This window comes from Rhipicephalus microplus, chromosome 6, assembly GCF_043290135.1.
Source record: "Rhipicephalus microplus isolate Deutch F79 chromosome 6, USDA_Rmic, whole genome shotgun sequence".
NCBI classification, from domain to species: domain Eukaryota; kingdom Metazoa; phylum Arthropoda; class Arachnida; order Ixodida; family Ixodidae; genus Rhipicephalus; species Rhipicephalus microplus.
The window spans coordinates 91,896,638-91,922,660 of NC_134705.1; the positions used below are offsets into that span (position 1 = coordinate 91,896,638).

The 26,023-nt window shown below is 47.3% G+C and overlaps 1 protein-coding gene across 3 annotated transcripts in view; it reads left to right on the plus strand.

Moving 5' to 3' along the window:
• LOC119168540 (uncharacterized) overlaps nt 1-25,751 on the plus strand; it is a 129,977-nt gene extending 104,226 nt beyond the window's left edge. The window contains exons 2-3 of one of the 3 annotated variants that reach the window (XM_037419940.2): nt 5,767-5,904; nt 20,847-25,751. In XM_037419940.2, the coding sequence (XP_037275837.2) occupies nt 5,767-5,904; nt 20,847-22,262 (1,554 nt within the window). In that variant the 3' untranslated portion in view covers nt 22,263-25,751. Of the gene's footprint in view, nt 1-5,766; nt 5,905-14,069; nt 14,183-20,846 lie in introns of those variants that run through there. The other 2 variants (XM_075866190.1, XM_075866189.1) reach the window with 2 other exon arrangements.
• Nucleotides 25,752-26,023: the final 272 nt, after the last annotated feature.

Genomic DNA, 26,023 nt, shown 5'->3' on the forward strand with positions numbered 1-26,023 from the left:
GTTTTTTTTTTCATAAAGGCCTGACCACACGTACGTGCTGCAACGCGTGCCCCCCCCCCCCCCTCTCTTTCTTTTTTTTTTTTTTTTTTTGTTACGCGGTGGCAGAGCATGCGGTTACGCCCGCTCTTTCCGTATAAGAAGAGGGCACCACGCCCAAAAGTCGCGTGGTCGGGCCTTACGCCACATGTCGTCATCGTGTGTTGTGTTTATCGAAAGGTGACCTTAAATCTCAGTCATAAGTGGCTCATATATGAGATGCGGGAAATTTTATCTTTAAAGTGACAGCGCTAGCTGGCATTTTCTTGTCGGTCGCAGAAAAATCGCACACTTGCGACTACATCCAACGAATATTACTCAATTCACCTCGTCACGAACAAGTGGTCATGCGTTTGAACATGTGCTTTCGTTGGTCGCTACTCCACAGCAGGCAGAAAAGTTTCCACACTCGTCGCCATGGCTGCGACCGATGCGGACTCCGAAGTATAAATGCACAGACATAACCCAATGGAGTGAACATGCGTATAATAAGCGCCGCTGTACTGGCACAACACCGGTTGCGTAAATCGGAGGTCGCAGCATTCGGTCCCTGCCGAGGGCAAGTTGTCCTTCCGCCCCACTTTACTTTGTTCACATTTTCTACGTAGCTACTATATATAACATCCCTTACACTTTTTCTGGAGTGATTATCTGCAAGTTATGATTATTGTGCCTCCATGGCTGCCGCAAAAATGCCTTTAGAGCGGCTCCAAATATGCCTGACACCAAAAAAAAAGAAGAAATATATTAAAAGAAAACTTGGGGAGTATAAACTAGTTTTTTAGTTCAAAAAGGCTGAGGTGGGCCAGTTGATACTGTCCATCGGTGTAACGGCGCAAAAAAAAAAAAAAAACTGACGGGGAGACAAGTGTTCGTCCTGTCCTTTACTCTTGTGAATGTGTGTGTGTGTGTTGTTTTTATTTTTTTCTTGAGCTCAAAACTGTCGTCAATGCAAAATAGCTTCTTATTTTGTGTCCTCGTCCGTCTTTTGCGCAGTAACACCATGAACGTGGTTTCTGTCATTAGTTTTTCATACTTCACAAGTTTGGGAGTGTAGGAGTCATAACGATGACGGTGTGAAAAATAACGAAAACAAAATTTGCACGCCCAGGCAGGCAGGACGTGCAATAGTCGTTGAGTTTGGCTGGTTAGTGTGTGGCAGCGGTTGCACAGCCTTCTTCTGAGACAGTAATTCTATGAACTTTGCTCATGAATTGTCCTGTGGAGGAGAATTCGCTGCGGGCGAACTATATTCAGTAACCTTGGAAAGCTGCACACTCTGGCGCTGCGCCGTGCTCCCTGTACCGCGATTGAAATAAGTAAGAGACGGTTAGAGTATTGGTGGCAGAAAATTAGAGAGAAAGGACAAAAATAAATATTGAAAAATAAAATATGGACAGTGTGCCGTAAATGGCAGAGAACTTAAGCTGAAAACTTACCTTTTTTCCATTAAGATAGAATTTATCGAAGTAGAGGCATTAGGCCAACATAAAAAAAAAGGGAAAAAAGATTTTTTTTTTTTGTCGAGCCTGGTGGCATACTTGTCACCACCCCGTTATAAAGGGGACGCTCATAGCATCCATCCATCCATGTACCGGGGCTGCAGAAATTAGACAGCTTCTTCTTTTCTAACCAACACCACCGTCTTTGTGAACAGTACCAGAGAGGAGGAGGGGGAGGGTCGCAGAAAGTATGCCTAATCGCATCTTCACGACCAGAGGCTCATGTGTCGGCTGCTCATACGTGGAATTCGTAAGGTGAATGCATCCCCCCCGCGCAAGCTTGGACGTCATGTCAGCTTTTGTACTACTATACCGAGAAAGAGTTCAGAAAGGAATACCTTCCCTTCATCGTTGAGCAGAGCACCAAGAAGAGGCAACGCGTTTGGAGAGCACCAAGAAGAGGCAACGTGGGCCAGATAACAGATAACAATAGAAGGATGAACATTTTATCAGTTTTACGAGCCTTAAAAGAAAAACGCGGTACAACTGCTACGCGACCTTTTTCCAGCCGGGGTCGAGTCAGTGACTCCAGCGTCATCCTTTCGAGTCCACCGTGCCCCAAAAAACTTGTTCCGCCAGTTCCCCGTCTCAGTTTCTTGCAGTAGTTGATTTCAAGAATGGAGCATCCCCTCTCCCAAACTAGTAAACCCCTTAAGTACGGACCGAACGTAACGTTGGAATGTTAAAATGATTCGTCACCTTTTTGTTTGATACCATTAGTATATATCGGAATGGTAGAAGTCAATAGACTATCAGGCTAAACAAAGCATTGGGAAGACTAATTGTCATCTTCCGCTGTAGAACTTTTGACTTCCTTTAAAATTAAAAACAGAAGGTTGTCCCTTTTCTTTGGTGACATTTAAACCAGCCACCTTCGCGCAACGAGAAGTGCGTTAAATTGACCATGCATCTGCGCAGACCTCCAAGCTGGCTTTTCTGCAATGCTGTTTTCCAATCAAAAGGTCTCGTTCCCAGACTGTTTTTCCCACTCGTTGTGTTTTTGCCTTCCCCCGCACCCTTTTGTACGACGACGACGACGATGATGATAGAGGGCTGTTCCCTTTGAATCAGGTGGTCACAGTAATTGTGACCTAGCCGGTTAAAAAAAAGGAAAAAATAATGAGTGATAGGAAGTCTTAGAATAGACAGCGGGGCACACACTAGACACACACGTGTTTTTACACTCTAGAAGTGCCGTGTCTGTCCTGTCAGTCCTTATTTGGCGGTAGCCCTCCACCACATTTCTAGACGAGCTGCTGCTGTCGACACGGCAGTGGTGTCGTTAACGACAAGTGTCTCTTCCGCCATGTGATCTGAGGGTTCGTTCGAAGAGGGACAACCACAAAAGTCCTTTTGTCGCACTCGGGTGTCACAGTGAGAAAGAAAAGCACAGTAAGCAGGAAAAGCAATCTGGGCACGAGAGTTTTTCTTTTTTTCTTCTTCTTTTGGTTGGAAAATAACCTTCCAGGAAAGCCGCCTCACAGATTTCTGCAAAGGGTTCATTTACTTGGTTGCGTCGAACCAACGCCTGGCGCTCGTTTCATAACAAACTACAGCTCCTTTTTAAAACTACCTTCATGTTATGAAGTGCGAGTTTTCATTTGTATTAATAGCTTGGCCGAACATAATACTGATAAAACGGTGCTTTCTGTTTTCGCTTCATTCGGCGTTATGCTTCAAGGTTCCAGGGTAAAACAATGGAAGATTTCTATAAAAAATCTGGAGGCAGGCTTTAGCATCTCCAGAAGTTTAAAACCGAAAGGCCTTCTTCGTAGAGGACTTGGATACCTTTTCATAGGACAGGAAAAACACCGCCATGCTGAACTGCATACGAGATTACGAGGCTTAGATGTATTCTTGCCCCTGACTTATTTTTTTTTTATTCAAGAGTGACCCCGCACTGCCCTTGAGCGTTACAGCGGGGGGGGGGGGGGGCGACATGCACACTCTAACACTGGTCTTACACACGATTAACTATCGCGACACCTTAGCTAGGTTTCCGTGAACAATGTTCGACGCCCGTCCAGCTTTACTCCATCTCGTGCGTTCCACGAACGATGCGTGTTGCTCGAACAATTGAAAGAAAACATGACACCTTAGTACTTGGATACATCAACTGTGGCAACCATTTTTTACAAATACGGCAAGTATGCTTTTAGTTAAAGGCATACAAATGCGCTTTTTAGCGTTTGAACACATTCCTATTTGCTCATTTCTTACCCGACCGAGAATTGGGTGGGGGGGGGGGTAATCCATTTATCGCAGAGAGGTCAGTGGCGGCGTCAACCCAGATTTCTCATTTTGTGGCGGGATTATCACGCCACGAAATATGCAGGTGCGGGTTAAGTACAAAAGAAGTGTTTTTCAACGTCTTTGACACCTCCTATCAAGAAAAATATTTCTGCCCACGTGCCTGCACACAAAGAAGACAAAGCACGGCTCGCATCTTGTCGTCAGGCAAGTTTTCCTTCCATCGCCACGTCACGGTTTTCGCCGGTTTCCCTGTGGACGACTACGTGACAGTGCTTTTGCAAAGTCAGAATGCCCTCCCATAGGACTCAGAACGCGGGCACCTTGCAACAGCCGCTGCAGGATTCTGTGGCGGAGCAAAGGTTGAAAAGGCGCTTCCCGAAAAGGGGCGCTTGCATGCGGGTGATCTTAAGGGCAGTAGAGCGCGTTGGTCTATAGGGCGTATTACGCCCACCCGATTGAAAAGGTTGCTCGCGTTAAGATCATGGCGATACTTGCCAAATCCGTGACATATAATTGTGAGGCTTCAGAACAGTTTCGACCGCACGAGGTTCTCTATAGCATGGGCGTAAATGTAAGCCCACATGTTGTTGTTTTTTTATTTGTCTGCATCTCATCCCCATCAAAACTGCGACGGCTGTCGTGACCGGGATTCAAGCCCGTCACCACGAGCTTAGCAGTATAACCCAATAGCCGCTTAATCTAGTATGGCAGGTCGGGGCAGGACATGTAGGAGCACCTGGCCTCTTCCGGCAAAGAGTTTTTCTTTTTTCCCGAGCCAGCCAGGTTAATAGATACGTTCACCATAGTTGGCTTCACGTAATCGCTTGTTTTAAATGCGTATTCGCAATAGGGTAAGCGACAAGCTACGTTACCACAATTACGTAACGTAATCAGAGGTCACTTCAGCGGTGTCGCGTTACGATAATGACATAATGCAAGATCGAAAATGCCATATACCACTGTGTTCGGGACGTAGGTTGCCCGAGTCGGCAAGCCCTCGATTAACGACTTTATCCGCCCCCGTTACCATATCCAATTAGCAAGTCGCGTGGCTAAAAATTAAAAAAGGAAGCCGTGGCTGACAATCCTGATAAGATATTTAGTTATGTTCTGCACGTTAAACTGGCGCTCCTAAGACACTCGCTTCCCACAAGGAGCGTTCGCGGCACGCTGACGCCATTCCCTAGACCGCCGATAGCGCGCCGACGCTGAATTAAATCTCTCACTCTGCATTTGCTTCTACGGCAGGGCTCAGTCACTCGCGGACGTACAGTTTTCCCAAAACCACGCAGGCAAGCCACTAGCCACGCCGTAACTTGCAGCTTTTCCGAGTTGCGGAAGGGTTGAACAACCAAAACCGGGCTTCTTCTTGCTACTTGGGGAGAGAGAGGAACACATAGGCGCACTGTACTGTTGTTCAGAACACCCTCTCTCAAGTCCTACCTCGTTGTTGCTTCTCTCACTCGCAGTCGCAAGGCACCCCTCATTCTTCTGCACCGCTCCTCTCAACCCTTTTTCGCCAATCGCTCCGCTTCTTTCCCTGGCGCCTGATGGTCACGCGACAAGGCGGTGCGGAAGGGAAAGACTTTCCACAACTCCTCTCTCGCCAGACGCCTACGGAGTACGGTGTGAGCCATGCTGCAACCGCCTCAACCCTTTCTTCCCTCTCCCCTCCCGTGCACTCTCTCAGAAAACGTATAACTCGGTTCCTCGCGCGGTAACGTTCAGTCTTAGGCACAGTGCCGTGCTCCCGACCGGGCTGCAGCAGAAGTCAGGTGCATTCTTGCTCTTCTAACCACTACCACCCCCACGTTCAGTTCAGGCCCGAGAACTTACGCGGTGGAACTGCCTCGCGGAAAACACTTCGAGAGTTCGCGTTTTCTGAGAAAGTGGCGACGACCTCGGACATCGGTGCAGCCGATATGTGTGCCTCTCCGTCTACTGAGCGTTGACAGTCTACCGTGCACCGTTGCAGGGCCTCTCCGGCCCTTTCGCCGGGTGCGTTCCTTCGGTCGTGCCGGCTCTGTGCGCATCGACAGTCGTCGTGATGGAAAGGACCAACGGATTCCTCGCCACCAGCAGGAACCCCAACCTCCGGGAACTGCGCAATGGGGTACGTGGTCGTCTTGTGGTTGTGCTCACTCAGTATTAGCTCGTGGACGTTCTCGTAGGCATGTTTTGGTCAGTGGATATTCGCTCGAACCCGTGTTCCCTAAATATATATGTATACATTCTGTGCTCTGTTCACTCAATGTGGCTCGTAGTTTTCTTCGACACAAACTAAGAAAATAGTAAAAAAAGGAAATCAACAAAGAAAAGAAAACCTAGTGGCCACGGATATTAGATCGCCTCTTACATTGTGTGAGCAAACGCAAAGTTGCATTTCGGCAATGTGTATTTAGATGTTGTCCGCTCTTCATTTATATGCGGAATTCATAGCGGGAGCGAGTTAGCCAAGGGGATAATATTATAATAACCCACGATTTTAATACGAAAAAGAACGTTGTGTATTTTGAATCCCTGCCCGCGGTTTCCGAGCTGTAAGAAAAGATTATCGAAATGCGTACGATGTTGATGCCTCTAGTTGAATTTCGTGCGCATTGCGTAGAAAATACTCTTGGATTGTTAGTGATATTAGTGGTTTTTCGCTATCGTTCTGAAACTGCTTGAATAGTTGTCGCACGTGCCTAACCACGGCAATTAGTGTGAATAAACTAACCACGGCAATTAGTGTGATTCGCTTAAAGGAAACATATTATAAAAGTAGTCCTCGGGCATATAACTCGCTAACGGAGTTATACGTGAACAGTTTGGTTACCTGCACCTATTTTAAAACGATAGAGATCATTGGACTATGTGTACCTGCCGTAAAGACAGAATGCATCAAAAATTCTAGTTTTTTTTTTCCAAAGCGCGTAAATGAAACGACGATTCTGTAAGATTGTGCAACATGTTTGCCACCTCCAGGTACTCAAATGCTAGTACTGGCAAAACGGGGACTATTACAAGTGCTACATAGGAGAACGCGCTGTTTTACAAAACTTTTCGGCATTCTCGCGGATGTATTCTCCACTACGGAGTGTATGTACAAAAAGCTCTCCTTGCGTCGTGGTTAAAGTGAGCTAGCATCTTGCCAACTCTTCTGGCATGCTGCCAGAAGTTGAGTAGATTAAATGCGTAGCAATTTCAGCAGTGGGGGACAAGATGAAAACTATGTGCTTAAATAAGTCCGGTCAAATGTGTGGCCTGTGTCGGCGACGCGTTCGGTTCATGCATTTTGAGGCCACAAGGTTCTTGGTCACGTTATTACGGTGCTGTCTAAGACGTTAATTAACGTTACTTAATGTACAAGGTAGTCCGTGGAAAGTTCCATGCAGCTGCGAATCTGGAAATCTTAATCAACGTCATAGACAGTACCGCAATGACGTGGCCAAATGGCATCAAGTAGCCTCAAATGCGTTGAGCGAACGCGCTGTGAACATTGGCCACACTGGTTGTCAGCACAAGCGGACGCCATGGAAAAATCGTCATCTGCTGACCTATCACTGCATACATTGAATTTACTGCACTGCAACGGACCCGTGGCAACACGCCAGAAGAATGTGCTGGGCGCTTAATTGCAAAGTCCGACCACTACAAGGACAGAACTGCAGTACAGTGTGCCCTGAGTTTGATGGACACTATCACCGCGTAGCTTTGGGTTCTGTTACGAAGATGTTGTGCATGTGTGCCGACATATTATCCAAGCTTAGCCATATATTGTTTAGGCAAGAGCGCCCAACGCTTCGCGAATGACATCAGTCAAAACAGTCCAGGTGACGCGTCGAAACGGTCGTGTCCATTCGCTACCATAGTGTTCTTTTCTTTTGTCCTTGATTCTGCGAGTGGTCAGTTTTGCGACACCGATTCTTGGCGGACCAGTTGGTGCATACTGAGTGTGAAAAAGTGCACCTAGATGGTACAAAAAAAGTTAGAAGCTCACATACACTGCGCTATGTATGTGCGGTTCTTGTAACTTTTGTCTCGTATATAGGGGAGCTGTTTCATGCCCCGTTTTCCTTGAAGGTTCGCTTCTTCACTATTGAGTATTGTCAACGCACCAGACGAGAGCTTTTGTTGCTCGCCATTCTCTCTCTGTTGTCTGGCTGCTGTCAAGATGTTCTGGCTGAGGGGACGTGATCCTAGCAGTCTAGTGCGTGCATAGCAGGCTTAACTGATGAGGCATGGCTCAAAACCGACACACAAAATGATTCTTAACTGAAGATAAAAGTGAGCCCCATAACTGTCTCTCAGAGAGAGTACACCTCAACAGTAGCTCACGACGGATGGGAGTAAGGAGGGATTAAAAGGTATAGAGATAGAGAGAGGGGCAGGGACAGTCACATACAGAAGTAAGGAGAAGATAGGAAAGATGGACACGGTCAGAATAGTCCGAGGACGCGGCACCACTCAGCGAGAGCTCTTGTCGGCGTCAGGAGACGGCGTAGGGTGAGCCAGTATGCCAGAGCTGCGCTGTCGTCGGAGATCGCAGGGCACAACCAGTCGGCACAAAATCCAGCGACCGAGTCCTATCACCGCATCCGCATCGTTTGATTCCTAACGTCCACATCGTTTCGTCGTCTACCACGCGCGGGCACCATAATTTGCAAACTGCGCTTTCAACGTCGCCCATGCTTGAGCAGTGGTTGAAAATACCGACACCGTTTCACTCTTCAACCGCGTACATTAGTTCATATTTTAGCGCGTCCACGTCATTTGATTCTTCACGTGCGCATCATTTCATTCTATACCGCGTTAGGGATCCCCATTTGAAAACTGCTTTCAACACCGCCCAAGCTTGAGCTGTGGATGGAACAGCACGATTAGAACAGTGACAACAAAACAACGAAGACCACGTGACAAGGGCCTTCTCTTGTGGCCGTTTTTCTTTTTGTTGTTTTTATTCTAACCACGCTGCTTCATCTTCATTATGAGACTATATGCGCCCACCAATAGCGAAGTGATCATGGATGTCCCACGCTGGGGTGCTTGTTTCTCACGAATTTAGGCGGGTGTTTCAAAGTGACGCTAACATTGCTCATAATTGAAGACTCTACCATTAATTAAATATGGTACAGAATTCCCAACTAAATTTCGGCATTATAAAACAAAGAGCTACAAAGCAAAGGAAAGCATTCGCTAATTCAGGGCAATCTCGTATTAGTATACAGCGAAGATGGTCGGTCAACGACAAAGCGCCTAAACACGATAGCAGAGGATACCTGGTCAGTGGGGAAGCCTGCTTTCTCAACGAGAGTGGGATCACCTTTTTTCTGAACTTGCACGGGAGTGATAAAAACAAAAACACAGAGTCGCAACTTCCTGCAGAACAATTGTGGGGCAAGGTCACGACATTAATAGCTCTACGCGGGCTCCAGGCAACCTTTAATTTTCTTGTCAATGAGCCGATACATGATGTCTGCGGATTGATACATAATTTCTCAATCCCATGCATACCTGCTTTTTTTTTTTTTTGCCCCGCCGCCATTCGAGAAATGCGTGATTGCGTCGGTGGCGCCATCTGGTGGCAGAAAATTGAACCATGTAAGCGCAGAACTGTTATTCAATGTTGCGGGAACCACGATTTGTATCTTAACTACACATCTGGCGTAAATTTTCAGCAATAGCTGGAATCATGGCTGAAAAAATGAGTCGTGGTACATTCAAGCAGGATCGCAGGGGCATTCCAGAATGTGCACCTAATGGTTACCGTCCTACACATAGATTGAGTGAAATCAGTCGAGAATGTTTCGGCACATTCAGGCTTGCGCTGACTGATGGCACGCGGACGTTAATTTCTAGGTTTAAAGGGGTGCTGACAAAATTTTTTTTCGCTTATCGTATTTTTTGTTTTTGCGTCATATGGGAGGACGAGTCCCCGAGAACGTAGGAAATGTACCGGTAAGCGTGGGTACGCCCTGAAAAATTACAGCTCGCTTTTAAAAGCAAGTTTCGGTTGCTACTGTACCCTGACGTCACCACGTGGTATAAGCAGTGCCACCAGGTGGTAGTATGTGCACGAGCAAGTTTTCGTGACTTGTCCAGGCGTAGCTTCTCAGATCGTCTGCTTCGCCTCTCACGGGTGGCAACGGTTGTGGCAGGGGGCACAACGATAGGATGGCATGACTTTTAAAACAATTCGAAGGTACGAATAGCTACATGTTGCGCGTGAACTCGTTTAAAGAGAAGAGTACACTAAACTCCTCTTGGTTGGCGTCCAGTCTCCTCCATCGGCCGCTGCACACGAAGTCGACCCACGCTTGTCGGGCCCCGAATTCGACAGGAATTGGTGCAAGTTGCACCCTTCAAAGGGCAGAATATTGGCGCCATGATCACAAATTTGAAATCAAAACGATTACTTTGCCCACTGATAAGCGTATATCTTGTATTCGCGTGCACGTACGCTATGCCAGACTCTGCCAGCCCCCTTCATAGGTGTACGCTGGATGGCAGGGGCCGCACGGCGCGAGGCGACGATCTAGAAGCCCAGCGCAAGCGGCTATGACGTCATCACAACTAGCCAAACTGCTGCGTGAAGACACCAGGATTAGCCTGACGTCAAGTTAGTGTAGATGACGGTTCGTGCGCCGCGAGAAAGGTGTCTTTAAAATGAAATGTCTTATCAGCATTTTATGAGCGTCACACTTCTCTGTATCCAGGAGATTCGTACGGCTTAACGGGCTTATGGCGCAAAAAAAAAAAAAAAGCGCGCCATAAGCTCGTTAAGAATGAGCCATCTCGTCCAACAAGTCACTCTGCGGAGTAAATTCGCCTTCGAAAAAAAAAAGGGGGGGGGGGGGTGTCTGTGCCCTTTTAAGAGCGGATAAATTGTCGATGTCTAATACCGCCTATGAACTGGAGCGATTTTAATCAAGAAATAATGAAGGTAGGATTGATTCAACATGATATATGTGTATTAGTGCATCTGTGCACATCTTTCAGGGATAAACTATCTTGACGGGTGTGGGCTTAGGGTGTTGTTCTTACTACGTCACCCTTTCCAAGTGCAACCCGTTTTATATGCGTTTGAACATTGCGCCATATTCACGCTAGACTTCAATCTTTGTGGATTCAGTGCGTCTGCTCAGCATTTCGTTTAGTTGCACTTCTCGCCATGTATCGCGTGATGATCACCGCATCTTTTAGTTCACCAGCCGCGGCACTTCGACGGAGGCGAAATGGCAGAGGCCCTTAAAAGTGTGGCAGCTTGGGCTAGTTGGTATGGCATGACGATAGTTATAGCGCGAGAACAAAACGACGACACAGAGACAAGAATGTCTTTCGTGTCCTTATTGTCTCTGTGTCGTCGTCTTGTTCTGGAAGTTAGCGCTCGTGTCTTTCGTGTCCTTCTTGTCTCTGTGTCGTCGTTTTGTTCTCGCGCTATAACTATCGGCAGAGGCCCGTCTACTGCGCGATCTCAATGCACGTCAAGGAACACCCGATGGTCAAAATTTCCAGAGCCGCCCGCTACAGGTCATGATCACCGTTATGTTCTTTCTTTTGCGTATTTTTTTTTTTTTTGCTCGGCACGTTTTCATGACAGGTGCACTAGTTCTCGCGCATGCGCAGTTGTCGCCTGGGGGACTCATCGTAATTGCAAACTAACTTGCAATTATAGGCCGCATTTCCTGTCAGTCTTGCACCCCTTCCATCGGTGTTCCATTCATCGACAGCTTTTGCGGTTTTCAAGATTTTAATGGCACACCTACTAAAGAGCAATGGTTCTCGCTTCTAGTGATTTGCAACAGACCCATCGGCAAACCTCGGTGCCTTAGAAAAAAGTATAAGCATGCCGATAGGTCTCTAAGCCGGTTCACTGAATGCATGGGTGTACAAGTGTCTCTTGACCCGACTCAAGCTATCTGCCGCGTTTGAAAACAAGAAGCGATACGCTTACAAGACAAACAGAGAGGAGGAGTTAAGGGTGGATGCTTGTAACTGCGTTTCCCGTTGGTGCATGCCTTTTATCGGTGCACTCGTTTGGTGTGTGCCATCTGGCCGCCCGTTCTATATTTCCCAGATGGGTTTGGGTGCCGCCACGATGAACAGAGGACTTGACGTTCTGTATTTTTCACAAATAGAGGAACAGTGCTATGCGGTAGTGCCATGCGCGCGAATGAAGTTAGGTTGGTGCATTTAGAATTTATTAGTATTTAGAATTTATTAGTTTAGAATTTATTAGTTATTTAGAATTTATTAGTATCATACATAAAAGTTAGAACATATTAGCTTCAACAACGCAACTGAGCTGCCACCATTCTGCCACCCACGTGTCGTACCTAGGGTCCTTTACAGCTTGGGGAGCCAGTCTCCGATCCCTCGCTTAGTAAAAAAAAAAAAAACGAGAAAGGGGGTCCTATTCTAACACGTTTTCGTATCCTATAAGCATGTATCGATAAAAGGACAATGCGCAGTGAAACTAAATGCGTCTATATTGACTAGGCTTCCTTCAAAAATTCAAGAGTCATTTTAAACTCAATCAAAGCAAAAGCCTGAGATGACTCGTCAAACGGGAAAATTAGCCATCGGCCTCAACACGAGTGGCGCGAAAATTCATAGCTTAATGACGTCGCGATACGATGTGACCAGGACGTCACATAGCGCGACGTGACGGAATGACGTCATCACACGAAATTCCCGATGGGCCGATCACGGAGGCAGTGCAGAACTTGGTTAGGTGCAGAATACACTCGGACGATGGGCGGGGAAGACTCAGTACATCGATGAGACAAAAAAAAAAAAACAGGAAATAGATTTCGCTTTCAAGTCGAGTGTTGGGCGAATGCATGATATAATCTCATGATTTTTTTTTCTTTCTCTCCGATGTAATTGTTGGATTAACAAAAAAGAAAGCGCACTCCTTATCTCACAGAAAACGTCACTTTGAGAGTGTTATCATGGATCTTACGTGTTTGTTTCACTTTTTTTTCTCCTTTGTAGAACGCAGATGCGCGATGAACGTTTTTCGAATGTCAGTGTATGGGTTTGTGGCTTACTTATAAGATTATAAAGTAGCTTATTTTAAGAAGTGGACAGCAAGCGAAATATTCGGAGTCCTATAAGGCTATCCATTCGCTGCCTAGCTCCAATTTATAAGATGCCCTGAAGTACTTCTCATGGGAATGCGACCAATAGGAAGCGTGTACGTAATAAACTGCCGCAATATACACGAAACAGTGTAATACCTAAAAGTGGAGGTTTCATGATTAAAATCCCAACTTCTGTATATACGTTGCTCCCATGTGTCCCCGACTTCATAACGTTAAAAGTAAATGTCCAACAATTATGTGTTATTATTGTGGATCTCTCAAGTTTAATTCAAGGAATTTCATTCATATATGAGAGGCTACGTTGTACGAACCGCTGTCACTCTAAGCCGATTGACTGTTCACCCAATCGAGCGAGCGTATCTGCACCATGTTGTGCGTTCACGTTCTCACAGCCACGGCCGCTGGGTGAATCGTGCCAGAGCTATTCAGCGCCGAGCACTTAGGGGACAGGCCTGTCATGTCGTGGCGCCACTATCAAGATACTAATATAGATCGAAAGACGGCGCTACATTCCAACTCACTACCAAAGTTTGTCAAGAGAGGGCACCACTGTATCACAAATCGATGTTTTCTTTTTTGTCATGGACGCCGAGACCTTTGAACGCTTCGAACGCTAGCGTCCCCGACGCGCTGCAGCGCGTCAGTGCGTGGAGCCGCACACTCGCCATAGAGAGCAGCCCTATGTAGATACGTAGTCCTGCGCTACCTCTATAAGGAGAGGGCGCGGCGCCATGATAAAAACCCACGCACTACAACGTTTCAGGCCTTAATTCGTCTGTCCAAGTCGGCGAAGTGACAGCGCAATGCCATCGTCTGGCGCACATCTGCGTAGATTATCTTCCGTAGAGCAACGGGAGAGAGAATAGAAATGGAAACGTTAGCGAATGCCATGGTATACCCTCACCTATATAATACGAAGTCTCAGGCGATAGCCGTACGGCAACAAAGACCGCTGAACCCGCAGCTTCGACTGGGTCAAACGCAGGTGCGCAACCGACCCGCAGGTGAATCGTCAGCTCTGCATGCTCGGCAATTTCTATAGCTTTCGCGGTGTCATCTTCCACGGTGTGATCAGGACAGCGAGCGATAACCTCTAAAAACCAACGTAACGCTTGATAACGACAGTGGACATTACTGTATACGTCACCTGACGAGCGCATGTGTAATTTCAGCTAGTGAAGGCCGTGGTGATTACCGTCTGAACGATATCGCTCAGCTTTCAGGAGCCTTTGATTCGTGAAGCCGCGCCGCAGAAGCCTACGTATACAGTACCCTACACGCTATTTCTACTGCTCAAACAAGGTTAGTGGTATACGGAACCCAACTTTTTGCTTCGGCTTTTCTCACCGGTCTCTCGTCGAAAGGTTTTACTTTTGTCGCAGTTGTGCGCGCTATAGCGTTCGCGGAAACAGTTTGAATTTTTGCGTCGCTTCTACAGTTATTTGAACAGCGAGGCCGTTTAGGCCAACCGCAAAAACTTCGGTGCGTAAGCTTCACGCAAACGCTATGCGAACGTTGACGTGCCTGTACAGGTGGTGCGAAGGCTCGGCTTTAGCGCGAGTTTGTGTCTCTACAGAGTTTGGACATCCGTGTCGTGTCTGTGAATGTCCATATAATTTGAGAAGAAGCTCTCTCTGCTGAGAAGCAGCCTTGCGTCCGCCGTGGTGGAGCAGTAGTTTGCTGCTCGGCCGCTGACCTTAAGTTCGCGGATTCGATCTCGGCCGTTGCATTGGCGAAATGCTAGAGGCCCGTGTATGCTGTGCTGCCGGTGCACGATAAAGGACCACGGGTGGTCGAAATTTCCGGGGCCCTCCACTGCGGCGTCTCTCATAATCATGGTTGTTTTGGGACGGGAAACATCTATTAGTATTAATAAATTTTTGATGACAAAGGTTGACGACTTCGATACCATGCAGACAAGGTGCAAGCATTACTAATTTTTTGTCCCCGGTATAACCAGGAGAGATGGCAATGAGCCTAGTGCCGAGTCTGAAAAATTGATTTCGAACGTGTGTTCTTCGAGTGGAATCGGGGGGTGACGGAAACCTATCTTCTATGGCTAATTCAATGCGGCAAGTTACCATCACTGACCGATTGGTAAAACAAAAACAACGTTTTATTCGATGCGGCGGCCTTGTTCACAAGTAAACGTCTTTTTGTTTATAACGATTGGTCGGTGCATGCCTATTTCCCGCCGTCTTCGACGCAGTTGGAAATTTCCGATTTCGATGACCTGTAGCAAAATTTGTCTCCTTTACTGTGCACGTTACGTGAGCAAGAAAGTAAAAAAAACACTGCGACTATTATTTGGGATTTTCGGGAGTGTTACAACAGCAAGAAATGGCTAAATAACGAAGGACTGTCATAGAGCTGTATAGGTTTATGATCGACTACCTTCTTTTGAACGGGCATATGTTTGTATACGATTATGTAACACAATAAAAGTGACCCCGCAAAACCAGTGGCGTTGCCAAAGGGTGCCCCCCCCCCCCCGCCCCTCTTCGAATAGTTTCTTCCCCGTCATACACAGAGAGAAAACTCACCATTTCGAGGAGGTGCCCCCCTTCCCCTCGAAAAAATTTGCGCTGCGTACCCCTGCACGAAAGTTACCATGTGAATATAAAGGTCTGTGAAGGTTGTTGTTATTTTGTGACTTTTACCGCTTTAGTGGAAGCAAGTAAGCTTTCAGTGATTTTCGGAATAGATCTGGTTAGATCCAGACATTTGTAATTACGAGGCATGCATTCGTCGTACGACACATCGGCTACAAAAAAGTCATGACGCTAATATTTCTCAGTGATGGCAGCATTATAGGTATACCTCCTGGCTCACGTCGACGCTGGCGTGTGTGAAGCCGTGTAGTGCTAAATGGAACTTCCAAACCACAGGGTCTTGAAAGCTTTCATCGCCCCCGTATAATGCATCGCCGGATGTTCACATTCGATTTTAAAGGGCCCCTGACCTACACGAGTTCAAAGTCGAGACAGCGCTTCTTTTTTGCCTTCGCTACCCTTCCCTACAAACGCTATCTCCTCCTCACCACTTTTTGCTTCATAAAACGCGGCCAGCATTGAGCCCGTAAAGATTTCGCACTCTTCGCTTCGACTTCACGCAATCTCGTCCTGCGCAAACGCAGAAAGCGAAGAGAAATTTATCACGCATGATAGCCCCGCGAAGCACGTCCGACCGGACATGCGACTGCATGGCAATGCAGGGTACAGCTTTCTCTCGTATATCGACCAATCGCCAGCTTATTTCTTCCTGACGTCACGTGGACAATTGTGCCGCAAAGCCGGGAAAGGGCGCGCGAGAGAATAAGGAGCTCAAGTCTTTTTTTTTTTTTCGTTCTCTTCTGGCGACGTAACCTTTTCATTGATCGACTGATCCTATACTATGACTATCCGTTATTCGTTCAGGCTATCTGGTGGTGCAATGTTGCTCATGCGACGGATTATTCACTTTGGTTGTATGGTTACTGCCGGTAATGTTCTCTAAAGAAAATAAGATTTTTTTTTAAACTAGCTGTCTTTTGCCTAGGATTACCATGTTTTTGTTCAATGCTTTCTGTTCTAACTAGAAGAAAATAGGCCCCGTATGTGCATGTCACACTGCAAATGTCGTCGAAAGACGATAGTCTTGCGTCTAGAGACGGCGTATGTGCATGTTACACTGCACATGTCGTCGAAAGACGATAGTCTTGCGTCTGGAGACAGTGAACGAAACGTTTATTTGATGTTCTGCGCAAGAAAATTGGTGAATTATATTCTGGAGGCGCTGTGTGGGAGCGCCTCGAGCTGGCAGTGCATGGAGGCGAACGAGTGCACGAAGTCACGTCACACATGAGACATGAGCGCTATCTGGCAGTTATCTTGGAAACGAAGCCCGCGCGCCCGTCTCGGAGGTGATAAGGTGTAGAACGCAAGGTGACGGGCAGGTGCCACCACCGTGTCGTCTTAGCAAAGCGTTGGTAACATTTGCTTTTTCGTGCAATCGTTGCCTGGCCAGCGCAACGTGATGAACGCTACGGTTTTTATAATTACTCGTGTATGCTTTTTCTAGTAAGAGACACACGTACAGAATATTGACGTGCTGTTATGGTGCCTCAGATAAGCGCAATATTTGCTTTTTATTGGACAATTACACAAGTATGAACGCTGAATCATGAGGGATATTGCTGAGCGCTGCAAATGGGGTCGGCCGTTTGGTGTACCGTTTGGTTACTTTGGTGCCATTTAGGTATTCCGTTAAGGGCGGACAAACAGACAAATGTACAGACCGATAGCCAGACCAAAATTTTTGCGTCGAAGGGCCCCAAGAAAGACTATCGTCTTTTAAAAAGTTCAAATAATTAATACACACGTAAAGAACAACTTTAACTGGGGCACACCGGTTTAGTTCACGTATACCTGTTATTTTTACTGCATTTGCTGCATGCAAACAACGCAGCTGCAGTCGTGCAAAGGACGAAAAAAAAACTTAAACTAAATGTTACTTCAGCCAAATCAAATTCTGCCCACATCATATGCGAATGTGCCCGCTTAGTGACGACGAAAAAAGAATACTTAGCATGAGTTTGTTTTGGCTATATTCGACGCCGGGCGTTGATAGGACTGCCTCCAGTTAGCAAAGTGTAAGGGCAGAAGTTTGTTCAGAGTGCAGAGTTCTCGTAATCATTGGTACACTTTACCACACCGCAATTTATACGCGTCATTGCCCATTGCGAAGCACCGCTATAACGACGTGACGCTGCTCCGCTCATATATGTCGGCGTTGCACGCAAATTCGTTTCGTTCACTCCCACACCACGGCGCCACCGGCTCAGTTCACGTTCTCGATAGGTCACGGTAAACGTGTTCACAGCGCTTATTTCCAGTTTTTGTCACCTGAACGCTTTATTTTTTAGGGGCGAAGCTCCTTAAGGCGTGGGCTGTGCGTCTCTTGTATGTAGCCACCTCTTGTTTAGTTCTTGCAGTGTTCACAAGATGGCAGTACTTGTAGCTGATGATGAAAAGATGCAAGATGTTATAAACTAGACGGCGGTACTTCAGTTGCTGATGAAAGATACGAGACGTTATAAAATAGGAATGATGTCACATATGGCGCGTGTCATTGGTGGAAGGCAATCGTTCCATTTAGTGCGGCGACGTTCGCTAGGGGGAGCGTTGTAATAAATACGAGTGGGCCAAATTTACGGCGGATTCATGGTTTATCAGGTTTACCTGCGGAGCTTCGCCCACTCATCATCCTTCACTTCGTGGATATGGCGGCGCTTTTTTTTAATGTTCCTGCGGTAAGTAGTACGATGCGTTATGCATACACAACCACTGGTGTAAAGGCTTATTAGATACCAAACATGGCTTGCATGCAGCACAACATGCCTGTATATATCGATATATGGAACTTTTTATGATCCTTCTGTCATTGAAAAACAATCACCACCGCGGTAAGCAGCAGAATTCTTCGCTTCAACTAAATTACTATCAGAGTGAAGAATTCATACATTCGTCAATATAATAGGCTAATGAACGAGTAATTTCACGGGGTGCACTAACCGACACTCGTCGTTTATAGAGTGGATGACATGGGTGGGGAACATGCATGGCGTTAACGATGGCTTTCGATTGGTTCACCACAACCAATCAAAAGTGTAACAGCCGCACGAACATCCGAGCCTTTTGAGAGGGTTGACGTTCTTCCACGATGTTTACTCGTTCATAGCAGTGTTTCTTTTTTTTTTCACATGCGTCGTAAGGCCTGCTCTCCTATAACCATCCTCGCTAAACGTAACTATACCGTCCACGCTAAACGCCTATACTTGGTTACAACCTAAAAAACAAAAATGTTATGCTCCACCTACAGAACCGCGGTGGTCCTGCCCTTCTGAAAAGCAGTCGTGCTTTCTGGTTTTTGCTCGAAGAGTAAGCACTCTTTCTCGGCTAAAGGCAACTATGTATATAGAGATGTCCGTATTGTAATACATATAGAGTTGCAAAGGTTAGTCGTTACTGCTGAAAACACTGCTCTTGACTAAGAAGCGATGTGGAATTTCGTGACAATATTTATCGAAATTTTCAAGTTTCCAACATAAGAACCAGCAAACACAAACGTGTCTATCGGGAGAATTGACCACCTGTAACGTTAAGCAGTGCTTGACGTCACAAGAACGAGTAAGTGCTATTGGATGGAGCGTTTAATAAACTCTTAGTGGGAGGGGCAGCATTGGTTGGGGGTGGAACTGTCTTTTTTTCCCCCGAAGTTGTAGCGCATGTTTTCTTCATTTAAAACCGCGCACTCCGAGAAAAGCCCGCCCGCCGAGAAAGGATGCTGAACGAGCATATACGGTGGGGATCGTTGGGTGGGTTGCGTCACCGCGAGTGGCTTTCGCGGCTACCAATCGCAAGGTACGCCTCTTTCGCAAACAGCCCAGGAGGGGGGATCTCTCCTCTGACGGGGATGTTACGTAAAACTCCACCCCGTTTCACATTTTTCTTTTCAGCACGACTTCCCTGTACGGCGGCTCAGAGTTGCCAGATGCTTTCCCGCAGACACCCCGCGCTTACGCTGCGACACAATAGAAAAAGAAGCCAAAGGGAGTGTCGCAATTGGCGGCGGGGTCTGTTGCGGCACGATTCTGATTCGTCGCGACTGGTTGCCAATGGGAGCAACGTCTGAAAAGGCTTTGAAGGAGGAGGGGTGGCTTGCTCGCGATCGATAGCGTGACGGTGGGTTCACCGCGAAATCTGCGGTCCTCGCGTCGTAACCGTTTCAGTGAGCACAAGGTTGCGCTAAATATCTTGCAATGTGACTAGCCCAACAACAGGCTTTGTGTGAAAGATTTTGACGGCGTCTGTTGGATCCTACGTAGTTTCATAAACTGTAAAAATGAGGTACATTGTCATCTGTGAGTCCCAAGTACACACTTATCATACGAAGCTTCAAACGATTCCCTGAGCCAATGTCGCGAAAATACGAAAAATACATATAGAACTCGCTGACGCCACGTTCGATGTTTTCAGTGCTAAATTTCAAAATGAACCTAACCTCGATTTTCTCCTTCAATATTAAGCTTATGGCGATTACACTTTTGATATTAGACTTCTGAGAGTACTTTTTATCAGTCTAAACCAAGTAATCGTAACACTTTAGTGTCCCTTTAAAAAGACGACTCGCTCGCTGGATTTCGTGCCGACCGGTTGTGCCCTCGCGATCTCCGACGTCGGCGTAGCTCTAGTCGAGTGTGCTGGCCCTACGCCATCTCCTGACGCCGATCTTCGACGACAGCGTAGCTTCGGCCTACTGGACTTGCCCTGTATACGCTATCTCCTGACGCCTACAAGAGCTCTCGCCAGTGGTGCCCCATCCTCGGACTCCTGCAACCGTGTCCATCTTTCCTTCTCTTTACTTCCGTCGCTCGCTGTCCCTGCGCCTCGCTGTCTCCTTCCTCTCTCTATCTCTTTACCTTTTAATCCTATCCTTTTGATCCCTTCTCTACCCTCGTGAGCTACTGTTGAGATGTCCTCTTTCTGAGAGACAGTTGCGGGGCTCACTTTTCTTTTTTTTTCACTTAAAATCACTTCCCCTTTTAAGAAGCTGACCATGAGTGCGCTAAGACGTGAGTGGGTGGATGGATGGCAATGGTCGATGTGCCCATGTTTCGCTAGACGATGCGTCGCATTTATTACTAGCACTTATTCCACTGAAGCCGCATCCTCTACGCAAAGCCTCTAAATATAGGTGGTGCCTGATGTAGTGCATGGACGAGCGTTCATTTTTCTCTCTAGTTTTTTCTTGCCCCTTACATCAGTCTTATACTTGTTTACTTGTTTTCCATAGAACCATTGTTTCGATGCCTTGCCGGCATCTGCATTCACTGCACTGCGCTGTCAGGTTGATGAAATTTAAAAAGAAAACGCACGCAGGGTCACGAGAATAACGTATCCGTTCTGATTTTTTTTTCTTGACGCAGACTTACTACCTGGCCCAAGGCGTGATTGACAGCATGGACCGCCACGACGAGCGAGAGCATCAAAACGACCACGTCCGCTCGAAGAGTCCCGGGGCCGACGAAGACACATTCTCCGCCAAGGGCAGCCCCTCGTCCGACAGCAACTCTTCCTGTCACAGCCGATGGCCCACGGACACGAACGACCAGCAGCGCGAGCCACCGACCGAACAACCACTGGACTTCTCCTTCAAGAGCAAAGCGGCTTTCCGCCGTTTTTCACCGCCGTTTTCTGAAGCTGACAAGTCACCACCTCAGACACACGACTCTTTGGACGTCATCACTTGTGACCTGCCCAGGCCGTGGACTGCTCCCGAGGTTCGCCATGCCAATCCAATCGTGGTCATACCCAGCACGTCCACGGCGGCCACCACTGCAGCGTCCATTTCGCCGTCATCCGCAGAAATCCCGTTCGTGACGAACGGCTATACAAACGGATTCGGCCTCATGCCTTTTGTGTCGTCCATGCCATCGCCTACGCTAAGCGGGCTGTGCGATACAACGGTGGCACCTCCTCTGGTCAGGCCGCCGCCCTCTCAGCAGGCGGCGTTCCCGTCCATGTCGCTGATGTCGCCAGTGACGACCCGATCCAGCCCGCCATCCAGCAGCACGCCCACGTCATCGAAGTACCAGCGACCTTTCAAGAGGTACCAGCGCGGAGAACCACTCAGCTTGGGCGTGTGCGGCATTCCCGGCGTGTACTTGCCGTCGGTAGCCCCGGCCATGACACCCGGATTCCCCATGGCCGACCCGTCACTCGATCCAGAGTTCGCGGCGTTTCGCGAGCACTATATGCCGGAACGTGCCAGGAACGGTCGCCAGGACGCGCACAGGCGGTCCAAGACCAAGTCCTCTCCTACACCATCCACGCGCCAGCCAGACGCCGAATCCACTCATCAGTCGCTCGGTAACGGCAATACGACGCGACGCCCGGACAGCGGGGACGACGGCGAACGCACTTCGCCGGATAACAGCAACTCGTCGACGGCGACTGCCACCAACGGGTCGACGAAGCAGCCCAACGGCGAGGCTGGCACGAACGGATGCAACGGTGTGGCGAACGGCGGCGGTGACTTCTCGCCTCCGAACGGTGACACCGCCGACGGCGGCGGTCCCATTCGCAACGGACGGCAACGGTCCAAGCTGCCCGACAGCCAGAAGGACCAGGCGTACTGGGAACGCCGCAAGAAGAACAACGAGGCTGCCAAGAGGTCCCGGGACGCTCGTCGGGCCAAGGAAGACGAGATCGCCATCAGAGCCGCCTACCTCGAGACCCAGAACGCGCGCCTCCAGTACGAGCTCGCCAAGGCGCTCGCCGAGGTGTCGCTGCTGCGCCAAGCCCTGCGCTCGGGCATGGCCTCCAGCCTGCAAGACCAGTAGGGGGTTGTGATGTGTACTCTCAAACACCAACGCTGCTACCGTCACGCAAGACTCCAGTCGTGGTGGCTGGAGCCAAAGGATGCAGGTCGGACGGTGTTACTGGTCCCCTCGACGCTGACGTCATCAAGCGACGACAGACCCTCTTGACATAGCGTTCATATGCATGCGTCGCGTTCTTCATAAGGAGGAGGGGGGGGAAGGGGGTACAAGGTTCACCGCGATGCCACACCTTGATCGAGTCTAAAAAAAGAAAAAAACTATAGATACGAAAGAAAGTCACTTTCAGGTGTAATGTTCCACCTTGATCGAGTCTCAAAAAAAAGAAAAACTAAGAAAAACTAAGAAAAACAGTAAAAAAAACGAATAAGAAAAAAAATGAGAAAGTGCCGTCATCAAGCAGTCCCATAATGCCCCTCGGGCGCGCGGACAAGCCGGACTCCCGTTGTCTTGCGTTGCACTCTGAAAAGTTCCCAATATCAGTATACGTATACAGACTAAATAACTAACAAGCCACGCGTTGTGCAAATAAGTGGCCACATTTTAAACGTGCCTGAAAAAGAATAGATGGGTATCGAGAATTCAGTCGCTGTATTCTTGCTCCGATAATTTGCAGTTTTTCTCGATGCATGCTTTTAAGTTTCACTTTACGGAGCCCGATTCCTGGGTCTTTTAATTGTAATTTTATTCAGCGATACCGGTGTTTTAGCTTCGCGCTGGTGCGTTCGAATATTTTTAAACGAGGAGTTGTGATAGCATGCTTACATGCGCGCGCCACTCGATAAGGCTTACGCACATAAGCTGAACACTATTGTTTCCAGCTGCAAATTGATCGCCTCAAGAAGGCGGGCTATGCTGCATATCACTGCATCGGTTTGCCGAACCCTCACGGGCGTCCATCATCTACTCTTTCCTTTTAACAAAACTGGCCTCATTTGACTTTAGAATACGCAGTACTGATTCGTCTTGCTAACTTTCGTACCAACGCAAACTTTTATTCATACTTATACTAATAGACATAATAACTATTAGTGCCATGGGAATTTCTGAACACAAGGTTAGTCTCACTAACAGTAGAACAATGAATTGGTGTTGGGGACCTCACTGACAGAATTCAAGAACTAATCATTCTTGTCGTACACGGAATATGGTGTAGGTGTTGCGTTTCTCACAACAAATTAATTTAGTCAAATTTGTTTCATAGAGCACAAAATGTCATGGAGGTCTTCCACGTGAAAAGAAAAATGCGGTCAGATGTTTGGCAACTGTATTTCTCGGTTGTTGTGTACATGAGTTGTTAACCGAATTGCCATTTCACGTTCTGTTGTATGCGTTTTGGTCGATGTACTAACGTCTCATCAGAGACGATCGAAATTCATTGAATCATGTCATCTCATTTCATCTAAGCATCACCAGTCGTGCGAATGTGATTCATTCTTCAAATTTTGGGGCCGCATCATGTCACGGAGAACGCCGTAATTTGTCCAAATCAAACAATCGTCACAAGACGAGAAGTCAACTGCATACAATAATTCACTGTGAATATGCTACTACGTTGTTTCGCTTTTTGTGCCTCGTTATGACACGTGCGATGCGCGCCCATTTCTGTATATACGTGCTTCATATGTGTGTTGTCTTTTTTCTTCTTTATATAGGCTTTTTCGCACGTGCAATAAACTTTCAATCGTGAGAGAGCCCTTGTGGTGCACGTGTGTATTTTTTTTTTACTTACGTTGCATCTTATTTTTCGCGCTCCATGTTTTATTACAACGTGCAGTTATATTGCGAACGAAGGTTGCTGCCGCCAGTCGTTCACACCCGACGCCCACGGTGTCTAAGGTATGCAACATTTTACTAAATGCCGACTACAGTTACTAGTGTACTCTTTGAACAACAGAACCTCGCATATTATATCACCCACAGGGTCGATGGACATTGGTTCCAAACGCATCAATGAATTCAGACTACTCACACACTTAATGGAGAACTGAGTTAAATCCCATAGTGCTATAGAGGCCTGCATCAGCCCTTTTCTGAGCCTCAGGACTCGTTAAAAGTTTACCTGGGTGTTCACGAGGCCTGAAATGACATGGTCCAACCATTCCCTGTTAGACTGGGCTTGCACAAAAATGAAAACCTGAGTCAGTGGCAGCAAAGGGTAACAGGTACACAGGTGGCCTTCAGAAGACAGACACAGATTGATCAAGTGAAATTCAGGCGGGTTAAACAATTAGCGTTCCGTTTGGTACACTCCACTGGAGGTTTGGAACTAAGTGGCGCTGATAAGAGGATGTCTCCTTGGTGAATGGAACACGTGTTATAACCTATGGAATGCTTCGTTGAAGTGATCCGTTCACGCCCTCGCATATGTGCCATGCAAAGATAAACCATAACTACTCCCTATTTGTAATGAGCTGCAAGGTGTGACTGGCATGATTTCTTAGTTCACGTAGCGTATGCAGCATTCACTAAGGAAACAACGTCATCTCGTGAAGGTTGCATTGTAGCCTTAGTCGTTCTTGCACCATCAAAGCTCCCCTAACTAACAGTATGTCAGGGTTGGGTTTAAGGTGTGCATTTCGTTATCTCTGCCAATGCAAAAGAATGGCTTGCAACGCTGGCAGTGTTAACTTTACGCCTTCGCTGCAATAATTACTAGATTCACTCGAACGTAACGAATATTTTCTCTCAGATTACTGCTACCTCCATTAAGTCGCCCCTCGAGTTGCGCACGAGTCAGTGCATCTCAATGACTACCAATGCAAAATGTGAGTGGTCTGCGGGTTCTTTCTAGTCATTTTTGAGCTCTGCTCATCTGTAAATACGCATTAATTTATTGCGCGCTTGACATGTAAGAAGTATCCTTATATTTCAAAGTGTCTGTACATTGGTGGCCTCGCAGGCTCCAAGGGCTCATCAGTATTGCACATGTACACTTTTATGTGACATGCATTTTACACAAACGTGTGCGTGTATTGAACAGCACAGAGGACCATTGTAAACCTCTTTTGATGTGTCTCAAATACCTCCGGGATACACGACAAATTGTGTACATAGTGTGTTCACTTGCGGTTAGTATTTGTGCCGGTAACTAGTTTACTGGGCTGATGCACCATGTTAAAAAACACACGTGTGTCAATGTTCCTATTCAAAGTACAAGCATCCACATCCTAACACAGTGTCTCGTTCCGAGGGGTGTTCCAAGTGGAACGAGACCGCCCGTTCCATCTTTACCGGGTTTACTATGGTGCGGTTGTAACTTTGTGCACACCTCTCAGCGGCTAACGTCCTTGTTTTGTGAAATGTCTCTTTTGCTAGAATATTTTTTAAAATTAAATGGTGTGCGTGCCCATGTGGTGATGCGTTTTACAGTTTTAAATGTTTTTAACTTCTTTTGCCTTCAGCGTCACCCTTTAACATTTATCATGTGTACGTGTCACGTTTGTCCCTGGACAACATTGTGTGCAGCAATAAAACAGTTTTGAGCGAAAATTGGCCTATTCACTTGTTCCTGGAAGCAAAGTCAAGACTTGACCCTGAGGTTCCCACCAATTGATGTTTCGTGCACGGCCACCCTTCTGCATGCGCGTCAGCCCATTTCCTGGCAATTTTTTGCTCTCTTTCCACTCTCTCTCATCTTTATATTTCACTTTTCCCATTCCCACAGCGTAGGGTAGCAAACCAGGCATGTGCCTGCTTAACCTCCCTACCTTCTCTCTTGTTCTTCCTATCTTTTGTACCGGCGAAATCGATGATGGACCACC